The 12934-nt window shown below is 45.1% G+C and overlaps 1 protein-coding gene across 4 annotated transcripts in view; it reads left to right on the top strand.

Moving 5' to 3' along the window:
• The first annotated feature begins 325 nt into the window (after window positions 1-325).
• The window catches only part of LOC112976255 (myosin-IIIb-like), a 25717-nt gene continuing 13108 nt past the window's right edge, over window positions 326-12934 (top strand). Inside the window, exons 1-13 of one of the 4 annotated variants that reach the window (XM_026087267.1) lie at window positions 326-376; window positions 3000-3102; window positions 4475-4577; window positions 5054-5210; window positions 5550-5652; window positions 5960-6088; window positions 7491-7599; window positions 8859-8975; window positions 9408-9508; window positions 9966-10052; window positions 10219-10284; window positions 10612-10725; window positions 11794-11905. In XM_026087267.1, coding sequence (XP_025943052.1) covers window positions 3055-3102; window positions 4475-4577; window positions 5054-5210; window positions 5550-5652; window positions 5960-6088; window positions 7491-7599; window positions 8859-8975; window positions 9408-9508; window positions 9966-10052; window positions 10219-10284; window positions 10612-10725; window positions 11794-11905 — 1246 coding nt within the window. In that variant the 5' untranslated portion in view covers window positions 326-376; window positions 3000-3054. Of the gene's footprint in view, window positions 377-946; window positions 1415-2999; window positions 3103-4474; window positions 4578-5053; window positions 5211-5549; window positions 5653-5959; window positions 6089-7490; window positions 7600-8858; window positions 8976-9407; window positions 9509-9965; window positions 10053-10218; window positions 10285-10611; window positions 10726-11793; window positions 11906-12934 lie in introns of those variants that run through there. The other 3 variants (XM_026087266.1, XM_026087268.1, XM_026087269.1) reach the window with 3 other exon arrangements.

Here is a 12934-nt window from a genome sequence, read left to right on the forward strand (position 1 = left end):
TGGGCGCGCGGGGACCGGGCGGCGCTGCGGCCTCCCCCCCGGAGGGCTGCCCGGGTCCGGGCAAACCTCAGCTTCGAGGGGCTCGGTGAGTCAGAACCCAGCTTCGTTTGCAGACGTGCCTCCGCTCACGAGCTGGCCGGAAAACAGGCAGATGGGGCTCCTGTGGAACCAGAAAAACCAAAACCCCGTGTTGGGTTGAAAGGGGCTGGCTGCAGAGGGCAGAGCGTTGGAAAGACTGAGCTGCCCTGGGAAAAGCCGTAGGGAGCTCTTCTCTCGTGAAACAGCTCCCGCTGCAACTGCTGTAATAAAGATGATAAAGAACAGAATAGAACAGTTTTCCCCAAATTGAGCTTCCCATATACAACCAAAGAGCGGGGTAACGAAGAACTACTTCTTCTTTACTATGAGACATTTGGGAATCTGATCAGGGAAAATCTTATTCTACTGGGAAGTTCTCAGTACTTGAAGGAAAGCTGAGTTTCTTGTAATCAAAGAGCGTTCGAGTGTCGTGAACACTTCACTCCATGATGTCACTGCTGTCGTGTTGGAACTGCGCAGCACCACAGGTGGCATCAGCTAGCAGGGAAAGCTTCAAAATACCAGCTGATTATCTACTCTGATTAGCTCAGAGTAGACTTTAAATGTCATCTCAGTTGAAATGTCAATTGCCAGCTGTTTAATGTAGTATTTCTTTCTTTAGATTGGTATTCTGATCATGTTATCAACATTTTCATTTTACGTGGTGGGGAAATGACTTGTTGAATTGCTGCTGAGCATCACTGTGGGACTGGGAGCAGACTTAAGGGTCCAGCCACTTGGAAAGCCATCTGTGGGCATTCTCTGAAAAATCAGTATTCTGATTGATCTTCTGACAGCAGTTTGTGGTGTCAGAGATGAGAATCTGAGTTACTGCTGTGCATCCTGCAATCCTATTAACAGTTTTGTTTGTTCCTACAGCAGGAAGTTTGTGGTTTTGCTATATGCAAGCAGTAAAGTGCTCACTAATAAGATTACCTGGTATGGGCAAAGTTTGGGTTGGTGGAAGTGCGAGAGGGGAGGAAGTCCCTCCTGTTAGACCATAGTTCATCAAAGCAGCATGGGGTTGTATTAGATTCCACTGTTCCTGTGCTTGAAAAGTCTCCAGGTGAAAGATGCCCATCTCCAGCCTAGCGCGAACCTGTATGCTTTCCTCTGGGATATAAACACGGCCTCCCTGGCCTTCCTGTTCTCCCTTTAGTCACTCCAACTTTGTGAGGTCCAGATGGCGTGTTTCAGAGCCTACAACTGATGTTGGACACAGCAGCTGCCTCCAAAGTGACAAAGGCTCATTACGATTAGGTCATCTTCTGCTGCAAATTCCACTGGCACCTGTTGCTTTCCAGCCTGGCTTTAGTCACAGCCTCCGTATGCTGTGGTAGGGCACTTGGGTCTCCTGGAGATGACTTTTCTTTTCTTCACAGCCTGGGGCATTTACACGCCTGCAGCTGGAGAGTGTGCTTGTGGGACCTAGTGATGCTCTTTCTCTTGTTGGAGGGTATGAGGGTGGCCTTGAGCATGGGGATGTTGGTTGATAGTGCCCTTGCTGAGGAAGGAAGTCACTGAAAACAAATCATTTTGCATACTGGGTAGGGACGCTGTCTGGATGGCATGTTCTCAGCTGACAACAAGTCCTGTTTTGGTTGTACATATTCAGATGATGGCGGCCTGATATGTGCTTGGGATCAGGTATCCGTCGTGGGGGCTAAATGCCTCAAATGCTTTGCAGCTGTGCTATGCCCAGGGTTGCAGCTGGTGTGAGCTTGGGAAACATGGAGTAAAACTGGCTTCTGTGAAGGAGTCTGGCAGTGAGTCCTGGCATCCTCCCAAGAAGCAGTGTCTTGCTATGACTCAGTGACAGGAGTAAACTGGGACCCTGGCTCCCAGCTGTGCATCGTGCTGAGACCCTGTTCTTTTCCTTCTTTCCTTTCCAACCAGAACAATTCCCAAGTCCGGTATAGTCATTATAACATGATGCTCTCCCTCTGGAAATTACTGCTCTTCTAGTCACTGTCTGGTCTCTTGTCTGGGGAGAAGAGCCCAGGAGAGCAACCCACGCTGCCTCAGTGCCAAGAGCTTTCTGTCTGGAAGCTCTAGTGGAATTTACATTGTTCCACGGGCTACTGGGAGCTACAGAGCAGTAAAGCCACACCGGAAGCTCAAAGGTCGGGTGTGTAATGAAAACCTGCCCTTGCGTATACCTTCAGCATTTCCTGCATTTGTTTTTTTTCCCTATGCTTATGCTAAAGGTCTTTGCCAGAATGGTGCCCAAGGGCATGTTGCCTTGACAGGCTGTACATCCTCAGTCCTCCCAGGACTGGGGAAACTGCTTTGCATATGCTGCTTATTTGACTTAGAGGCGGAGGTGCTGGAAATATGTGATGCCAGAATGATGTGCAGTGCCTCAGCTGTTAGCCTGAGAGCAGCTTTGCGGCTGTATTCCAGTGTTCGAAAACAGCTGAAGCACGTGGATAAGTGAAAGGCCTGAGATTTGAGACTGCTGCATTGTCATGAGATCAGTACTCAGTTGTGGATATAAGAAGGATGGGGCAAATCTCTTTGTAGTAAGGGGAAGCTGTCAACCCAAGCATATGTGAGGGAATCTGTGAACCAGAATGCTTTTGAAGGGTGTTGTTCTCCAAGAGCTAGATATGTTTTTTTTCCTTAAGAAGCAGAGCAAATGCTGTTTGGTGTACCTCATCCAGAAGTGATAGTGTGGAGCGTATGCATACCCCCCAATGGATGAGGAAAAATTCCTCTGGGGACGGATCAGTACCTTGTGGAGCCCGCTGTATAAAGCTGTGGTGCAAGTTGGTACTCACATATGCGGTGTAGCTGAGAAAAGTGTGACACACTTGGATGTAGGAGAGTGCTTTCAAGCGATGGGGCAGGCACTAAGACGTAAGGGACAGGATAACTACACTTTATGGCTGGTGGAACTTAATTTTGCTTTTTCTTGGCAGTGGAGAGAGTGGTGCAGGGAAAACGGAGAGTACAAAGCTACTGTTGCAGCACATAATGAACCTATGTAAAGGCAACTCACAGCTGGAGCAGCAGATCTTACAGGTAGGTCGTTACAGGGTGATGCTTGTAAATGGAGAAGTAACGCTGCTGCAAGCAGCTTGTACTTGGCTCAAGGGTCCTCCCGATGCATTATCATGCTGGAAGCAGGGGAACAAAACTTTAGCCACATTATAAGGAAATAGGGGGTAAGAATGGTGAAATAGCTGACCACAAATTAGAAGGGGTGGAAGGATCAGTATTTCTGTTTGCTTGGAATGTAGTGGGCTGGTTCTTAAATGACATAACTATTGTGATCATTTTAGCGTGATGTCTGTAAAAAGGGATTAGGGGCTTTTTTGGAATCACTTCCTGTTTGATGTAGAACAAGGACTTTTTTTGTAGAGAAACAAAGCCTTGATTTAATGATACGCAGGGATGGAGAATCCACGCAGCCTTTGGTAACCTTTCATTGACTAGTAAAATACTTACTCTCAGAAGCATACCTGCTATTCCTGGCTAGCTTCATCTTTGCTACTTCAATATACCTTTACTATCTGATTTTGATATTTGATCTAAAGTATTTCTATTTGAATTGCTGTCCAAGAAGTTTCTGAGCAAATCATACCTTAACCTTCCATGTGATAAGTTAAGCAGGTCAAACTCTTGGTCTGTTTCATTATAAAGTCTGTTTTCAGGTTTCCTGTGGAGCCATAGAGGTGTTCCTGTGCTGTGCTTTGGGCTGTGGAACAGCTTCTTATTTCAGTGTAGTGTCATCCATGGTGGATCTGAGATAAATGCCTGTGTTGTGTTCTGAGTTGCGGGAACTTGATATACTTGATGGCTCTGCTTAGAGGTGGCTTGGGCCACACTAACAAGCAGTTTTTGACCTGAGCAGGTTCTAGAAGCAGAATAGCTGTGTCTGCTCAGTGTTGTGCCTGGCCTAATGAACCCTGGCAGACTTGACTGGCAATGCTTGTAGCCAATGTGCTACACCTCCTTTTGCAGCAAAGTTCATCTCAGTTCAGGTGAGCTGCTTGTGGAAAACTTAGAGGTGACAATGAAGAAATAAAACAGTCGTCTTACTTGTTTTCTGTAGATATATTGAAGGACTGAGTTAGCCCATTTGGGATTACAGTGTGGTGCTGTGAAGTTATGTTCAGCAGGTTATCCAGCATGTACCCCAAGTCCCTTTTTCTCCAGCCAGCAAGCATTCTTTGCTCCCATGTGAATATATGCAAATATATTTGTCTCTTTCAATTCTTTTATCCAGGATATGATAAAATAGATGCTCTTGAGTGCTGATGAAGTGCTTCCTATTCCATCAGTAACTGAGAAGAATGCTAAACATCAAGTGCTCGGGTTAAACTTCTCCAAATAGGTTAGATTAGATCACTTAATTTCAAGAGTGCTTGTGCTATTTGTATGCCTGTTCTAGGTAAATCCATTGCTCGAAGCTTTTGGCAATGCCCAGACTGTGATGAATGACAACAGTAGCCGCTTTGGAAAATACATACAGCTGCGTTTCCAGAAGAATACAGGTAAGGTCAAGGGCAACATTTGAAATGACTAGTTTGGGGGATGGGTAGGCATTGGAGGGACTGGAGTCAGCAGCCAGAACTTGTGGTGGGTAAAATTCGGAAACTTGATACTCTGTGGGAAGGGTGTGCAATTAAGAAAAATCCTACAGCAACTAGGGCTTTAGGATAAGACCTGGATTCAGACAGCGTGGGGTATGGGAAGGGTATTAGGGTCATGGTGGAGAGGAGGTGTCAGTTGTACTCCATCATGCCTGAAGCCTTGATTGTTTCTAACGGAGGTAAGCAGATGTCTTTAAGATAATGGGAAGCATGGAGAAGACCACTACCAGGATGCTGGGCAGCCTTAAGAGTGTTGTACACAAGATACCTATTTTAGGCAACTCTATGCTTCTATCACCAAATAAGTGATGGGGAACAGCTCGGTCAGCTTTATATTTCCAGATGCAAAGTTTACCTTGTCACCTTCTTGAGTACAGTGAGAGGTGCAAAGCTGAGCGAGTATCTGTTAGAGAAGTCACGGGTGGTACAACAAGATACTGGAGAGAGGAATTTCCATATCTTCTACTACATGTTTGCTGGACTCTCTTCAGAGGAAAAGGAGATGTATGGGCTATTGGATCCCTCACTTTACAGGTACTTCTAAGGCAGACCCCCGTTTAGTATTCATGTTGTGGGGTGGAGGGGGAAGCAGCATAGTGGAGCCTATGGCCCTGCCAGGGTAGAGCCTGGTAGGGGTGAACAAATGAATGGAAGCGGGAGCAGGATCTGAATGGGGACACATGAAGAGATCTTATGGATCAGCTTGCAAGCTGGCAGGTCTAGAATCTCTTCTTTGTTTCTCATTTGTATGACCTTGGAAAAGTTTTTCCCTTTCATGTCTCTGCTGCCACTGATCTGCTTTGTTACTTTGGGGTAGGACTGATGGCTGTGCTGATTATGTGACGATTTTGTATGGGATATACACTTTCTCAGGTACATAAGTGGACGATTTGGTACCGAAGATGTAGCTCAGCATTGGAAGCACAAATATCAAGAGGTGTGCAATGCCCTTGACATGGTGGGCTTCCAAGAACAGGTGAGTTCCAGGGACACCTCACTTCTATCTCTGCATCCTGCAGATGTACGGTTTCTTTCTGGCTGCTGTTTTTTTCCCATTTCTCTACCCTCTGAACTTTCTATGGTGCTTCCAAACCACCTGAATCTTGCAGACTTTGTGTGGAGCCTCCCCCTGCAGGCTGCCTGTGCCTTTCCCTCACCTCTCCACCTTTTGTGATCTAAGAAATATGGAAGCTCTTTGGGGCAGGTTGTATCTACACTATGGATGTTATATGCTACGCACTGGGTGATGATAGCTTTTCAGTCTCCCCTGTTGTGTGTTTTAGGAACAAGTGGACATGCAGGCAATCTTGGCTGGTGTCTTGTCTCTGGGCAATGTGACCTTTGAGCCTCAGGAGAACAACGGGTCTGTAAAAGTGAGTGAAGCTTCCCAGGGATGGCTGAAAGCTGCAGCGGTGAGTCACAAGAAGAGCTGACAGAAACATTGTGGATGTGATACTGGTCCCTGCTAGCAGTGTGACTGCATCATCCTTAGAAAATATTTTTGTTAAGAAGTGCTCTTAAATTCTTGTGTAAGGTGCTGGTGTTTTCCTGTAGGGATCTGGGGGGCTGCTCCTGCCAGTGATTGCAGGGGAGGTTTCTGTCTCTTAAAGACTCCTGAAGAACAAGGAGATTTTTGCAGAAATGCACAGTATGACCCCATGACTGCCTCTGTGTCCACAGCTAGTGATACCCAAAAAGCCAATTCTCAGCCTCTATTTTCTGTGTATCTAGGGACAATATTAGCTGTACCACTGAACTGAGTCTTGCAGCACCTAAGCTGTACAGTGATTCTGAGGCTTTTGGTTTCTTTTCCTCAGAAATATTATCTTGCATATGGCAATATTACACATATCTTCTTGACGTCATATAAAGCAAACTTTTTAAAATCGAGAGTCATGTGGTACTAAGTGTGGTGCCTTGGAGAAATTCAAGTGTATGGTATCTGTACACTAGTTTTGTCTTCTAGACTTGTAATCTTGTCCAAAGATACCATCTTAACTGCTATCAGTTTTTGTTAATCCTGAATTAAACATTCTGCTATTTTGCCCCAAATTAACATCAGATTAAGAAGTGCGTATTTCCCTGGACCATCTCATTTTTATTATATGGGATGGATATGTTATCTGTTTTGTTAACAATACAGAACAGAAAGATTTAACAAATATTTCTGTCTTCTCTGTGTCTTTTTATTTTGACCTGTTTGAAACCACAGTGCCCTTGTTTTTCTGTTTCACTCCCATCTCTTTGCCTGTTTCCCGCCTACGCCATACATGAAACAGCCACCTACATCTGTTCAGCAGCCAACGTTTTTGTCTTGCTCTTCACTTATTGCCCACAGGAAGGGAATTCCTGTTAAAACAATTACTAAGGAGTTCAGCTGCACCTGAGTTCCCTTTGTTTCCTGTCTCCTGTGGGTTCATGTGACTCTAAAGTCTGTTGAAGCTCCCCTTAGCACCTGCAAAGCCACCTCATTGTGGTGCTATACAATAGTAAGTCATTAAACCATTCAGCAGGGACTGGTGTATAGCTTCCACGGAAGGTGAAAGGTGGCAGCACTGGGAAATTAAAATGCAAAGTATTTCAAAGAGCGAGCAAGAGCGAGTTTGATCACTACATGGGATAGTGAGGATCTCAGAGCATACATCTGACTCTACTGCTGCCAGATGTTAAAGTAATATTTATATTACAGCAGAACTCTGAGGCCTCAATCTGAATCATGGCTCCATTACACTGGGTGTCACACATGCACAAGGAGATACAGTCCCCACATAAGGGTTCAGTATTGGCTATCCCCATCTATTTCCTCTCTCCCAGGGTCAGTTTGGAGTTCAAGAAGATGAACTGTTGAAATGTCTCATTTGCACAATGTCAGTGACCCGGGGAGAGCAGATTCAGCGTTTTCACACCAGGCAGCAGGCGGAAGGTAAGAAACATATGAATCATAGAAGTACTGAGTAGAAAGACTGTCCTGCATTTGATGAAAGGGTATCCCTACTCATGTGCAGCTTCTTCGTAGTAAAGATCTCTATCTGTGCAGCTTCCTTGTTTCTCTTGCATAAAGGTAAGTATATCTGTGCTTGTCCTCTTGGACTCATTGACACATAGGATCATGAACACTGCTTTTGTTTGCTCTCCAGGAGATTGTAGAGCTTAACTGAGAAACCAGGAAATTATCCTTGCTTTCTCCCTCAAATCCAGTCTTGAAGACAACTGTAGATATTTGTGCAAAAGAGGGGAAGGCTGCTGCTGCAGAGTGCTGGCAAGGTACAGAATCCTAGGTAGTAGTTGAAGAAATAACTAAGAAGATCAGTGTCATAGCACAGTGTCAGGGAAGGAGTGAAATGTATGGGAAGTATGTTTAAAATAGTAAGTGTGAAGTGTTACTTTCTCTTTCAGTAAGAAAAGAAATTAACCCAAGATAATCTTCACAAAAAGGTTGAGTTAAAATAAAAGACATTTTTTAAAAATAAACATGAAATCCCAGAATTTCTAGATTATTGATTTAAAAAAAAATAGAACAAAAAAGTGAAAACTTAGAATTATTTACTTCTGTTTCCCAAATGTCTCCTCTTGCATCTCTCTAGACAATAAAATGAACATCTCCAGTCAGTAGTGCATCGATGGGTCATGTCGATTTGGTCTCCCTCTTCTTAGAATGTCAGCACATTTTTCAGCAATTGCATTCTCCTTGTTTAAATGCTTCGGACAGCCACTGTGGGCTAGCAGGAAGTTCAAGTGTTTGCAGTGGAACCATTCAATTTTCCAAATACTACTTGGAGGCTTTAGCTTGAATTTGATTGTGATAGGGCTTATACTCAGTAGACAGGCAGAGGAGGAAACAAGTCTCTGGATATTCTAAAAAGCAGCTAGACTTTTTTTTTTTTTTTTTTTTTTTTTGAAATGAACTTTTCCATTTTATGTGATTTTTACAAGTACTCTAGTACCCATATCTGGTCTTGTAGGAATATCATGAAGACTTCAGAATGGAGGAGTTCTGTCTGAGCTTGCAGAGGGCAGGGAAGATCATCAGACATCTGATTAGTTGCCATCTCCAAAACAACTTCATAAACTATTAGACATTATTGCTAGAGGTGGATGTGCTGAGCCAGCTTGTATGCTGTGTTCCCTACTCTCCTTGGAGCCCTTCAGTGAGTCACTGTCATTCTCTGTTGCCCCGTACAGATGCTCGAGACTCCATTGCAAAGGTGGCATATGGCCGAGTATTTGGCTGGATTGTTTCCAAGATCAATGAGCTACTGGCTGAGAATGTGGATCCTGAGGTGGAGCTGAGGGAGATAGGTGAGTGAGTTCTGCTTGTCTTGCTCCTGTTCTGCCCTCAAAGATGCATCCCTGAGCCATGATGGAGGAATAGCGCAATATGAGGTGTATTGAAGATTGCATTCAGGGTTACATTTTCAAAGAGATGATCGTGCTGGAGATACTAGTTAACAGAGTGAAGTCTGTAGGGCAGGAGCCAGCCCAGGGCAGCCGATTGGTCAGAAGTAACTGTGAGACTATAGTTCTGGGATGCTCTCGCTTTGCAGAGGAGCTGGGGCTTGATGTGGGGGATCTCCTAGCTAGTTCTCCAAAAGGAACTTTGAGAGATGTGCAGCTGACAACTTGGCTCTGTGGGCCCCAACGGCCATATGACAGTAGTTATGTGTTGGGGTATTTAGCTACCTGTAGGGATGGTCTGCAGGCTCCATGGCATGCTCATCTCCCCTCTTCTAGGAATCTTGGATATTTTTGGGTTTGAAAACTTTGCAGTGAATCGTTTTGAACAGCTTTGCATAAACCTGGCCAACGAGCAGCTGCAGCACTTCTTCAACCACGTAAGTCTGCAGTGGATGATCTCACGTGGCGTGGCGGGAGAAAGCAGAGCACTGATCTACCTGGTACATGAAGGAGAGTGGGAGGAAACAAGGACCATTGCCTGGAAAGATAGAAATTGTGCTTGGCACAGCAGGGTATAGAGCAGCAACCTTATCTGCCATGGCAGAGGAACCACTGGTGCAGGGAAAGTAGGAGCAGATAGGTCAAGTAATGACCAGACTAGTAGAGTAGGGACCCATGAACATTGTGGTGACCTAAGAGATGTTCCTGCTTTATGTGGCAGCAGCAGTGAGCAACAAGATTATGGATGGGCATGCAGAACAGCAATTTCATCTTGGGCCTCTGATCCCTGAATAAGAGAGCCATGCCTCTGTCCTCGGCTCAAGGTGGGAAGGAAGATGTTCAGAGTTGTCTAACCAAGTGTGGGGGCTCCAATCTCTGCTTTCTCTATCTTAGCACATTTTTCAGCTGGAGCAGGCTGCCTACAGGGAGGAAGAGCTGCCTTGGGAAACTATTAAGTTCAGCAATAACGAACCCATTCTGGTGAGTGATATAAGACTGACAGAAGTGAGGTGCTCCATCCAGCCGAGAGGAGACTTCCTCATTCCGCCATTGGGAGGAGATGTATCTGGGAAGAAGCTCTGCAAATGGTGATGTAGGTGAGAGAGTACTGCTTTAGTTATGTCTAATGACTCTCCTTTCCTTGCAGGATCTGCTCTTGGCCAAACCACTTGGGCTGCTGTCTCTTCTGGATGAGCAGAGTGCATTCCCTCAGGTATGAGTGAGATAGGAGACAGAGAAAATGGCGTGGAGAACGTGGCAATGAATATCTGTGCTGCAGAGAGAGCTCTAATGTTGGAGTGTGACTATAAAAAGCAGGATGAGTAGAGGTGTTCCCATGTGTGGATGATGGGACAGGACAGCCAGATCAAGGACAGTCCAATGATATCAGCATCCTTGCGTAGAGTCAAATAAGCTCAAGTACAGTCAGAAATTGTTGCATGGTCAAGGCCACTTCCAACACTTTGTTTTACTTCCGTGTGCCCTGATCAGGCCTATGTTGCAGCTTTATAGTTTGATTACGAAAAATGTTTTCTTGCAGGCAACTGATAAAACATTTGTGGATAAACTGAACAGCAGCTTTAAGGGGAATTTGCACTTCCAGCCAGGCCGGGGCCGTGTTTTGGGCTTCAGCATCGTTCACTATGCTGGGAATGTAAGTACGGTTTTCAGGAAGTATGCTTTGCAATGTATGTAGGGGAGAAAAATGTGTTGCTTGACAAATAAGGCTTTGAAGTTAAGCAGTGTATAGTCCCACAGGAGTGATGTGTTTCCTGGGAGCTGCCTTCTAGGGTAAATGGAGCTCTTTAGAAAGTATGGGAGGAGAGATGACTCCTGAAGAAAATGGGGCTTCTCTGGGAATCATGAGGTTTTAGAGGTATTTATGTTATACCTGTCATCACTGTATTGGAGCTCTGGTCTTAAAATAGCCCTTCATAAAGCGAAAGCCCTGGAGGCGAATCTAGTGGCTTATGTTTAGCTGTCAGGGGTCCAGAGTATAAAAGTCACTAATTTATTGTAAGCACTGAGCAACCCAGTGAGAGCAGCAGAGCATTTTGAAAATGAGGGCACTTATTTGCATATTTAAATATGAAAGCATCTTGATTTAGGGCTATTGTGTATAACTTTACTGCCACCAGTTCTGAATGCATTGGCCCAATATATTGAATTGATTGGAATTAATTTTTGTAGCAGGAGCAGATGAAGGTGGTGTCATTGGAGTATGTAATTTAGTAGTCTAATTCCACAACTGTTGACTACATTATTCGTTATGATATTCATTATTACAAAGATTAACATTTAACATAGAAAGGAGAATGGCAGGCTGGGGATGAGAAAGGAAGGGAGGAAGAGAAACAAGGGGATGCATGGCGGCAAGCAGAATGGAAGCCTTTTCAAAGGAAAGAGGAAGAGCAACGAGAAAAGAGAGTGAAGCATAAACCAAAAGTAAATGAAACATCATCATCATGAAGGAAGGCAGAACAAGAAAAGGTGAATGTCTCAGTGTTATGCTGCAGTCCTGTAGTTCTAATGCCTCAGCCCCATCCTCTTGGTTTTGTTGCTCAGGATGTGCATCTGAAGGGAGCATATATGTGTTTACAGAATTCTTGTGCAGGCCAGTATACATTCAGATTAACAGTTGCTTCTGGCAAGCTCTTGAGGTGGCTTTTGGGCCAACCTGTAAGCACTGCTGGCCTTGCTGACTTGCTGCACTTTCCCCTAGGTACAATATACCGCTGGTGGCTTTCTAGAGAAGAACAGAGACACCTTGCCAGCCAACATTCGTGGACTCTTCATCAACAGTGTCACCCCTTTGCTCAGTGTGCTCTTCACAGGCAAGTCCCTCTGTTGTGATGGGGCATCCCACGTTAATCAGGGCCCTCCTTGGCAAGACCTAAGCGTGGGAATGAGGCTCGTGTGCCATGAATGTGCACCAGAGCTGGCAGCCTCAGAGAGGTTCTGGGAAGGCTGCTGCCTGGAGCGAGGCTTCTGACACATACAGAGCTATCTGAGCTATTCCATTCCCCTTGGTACATATGCATGGTAGCAGAAATACCCCTCAGGAGTGCCCTCGCGTTGTTCCTCCTGTGGAACTGAAGCACTCCTCCATACGGCATAGTTCTGAGATCGCAAGCCTGACCTTCTTTACAGATGCTAGTTACAGCAGAGGCTGCTCTTTCCGGGGATCAGATTTTGTTGAGTGTTGTCTTTCTGCTGAAGCAGGATGTTAGTTTTCCCATCAACAAGACCTCTTGGAATCTCTCCAGGAGATCTGTTGGCTGTTATCTGACAGTCTGACCATGGCTGGAAAGCAAGGCAGGTTGTTTCCTGTTCCAGAGAATTAGCTACTGCCTAGATGTCTTCCTTTGCATCAGACAGCCCATCTTCTCCAGGGGCAGTGCAGGACTGTCTCCACTGGCCCTTCCATATGCTCTGTTCTTGTCTAGAAACGAAGCTGGACAAAGCATAGCACCAAAGAGTTCACAACGTAAATAGTGTAGTAGACACACAAGCAATGAGTGCAGAGATGATCCTTTTTGAACACATTTCATTTTCCAGGGACAGCCCTGGATAAAAAAAACTCCGCAGTCAGGTGCATTATTTCTCCCCCTTCCCTACACTCCCTTCTTCCGGTTACTGATAAGCCCTCACAGTCTCCAAAGCTTCTGTGAATGTAAAGGCTTTAAAAAAAAAAAAATCAGGTAGATGCTTCCTTGGAATTTGGCTAGTTGAATACAGTGCTCTTGGTGCAGATTTTTCTTTTTTTTCCTTTTTTTTTTTCCCTTCTTCCCTTCTTCCTCCTTTCCTCCTTTCCTCCTTTCCTCCTTTCCTCCTTTCCTCCTTTCCTCCTTTCCTCCTTTCCT

The sequence above is a fragment of the Apteryx rowi genome, unplaced genomic scaffold (genome assembly GCF_003343035.1).
Source record: "Apteryx rowi isolate R43461 unplaced genomic scaffold, aptRow1 scaffold_71, whole genome shotgun sequence".
In the NCBI taxonomy this organism is placed as follows: Eukaryota; Metazoa; Chordata; class Aves; order Apterygiformes; family Apterygidae; genus Apteryx; species Apteryx rowi.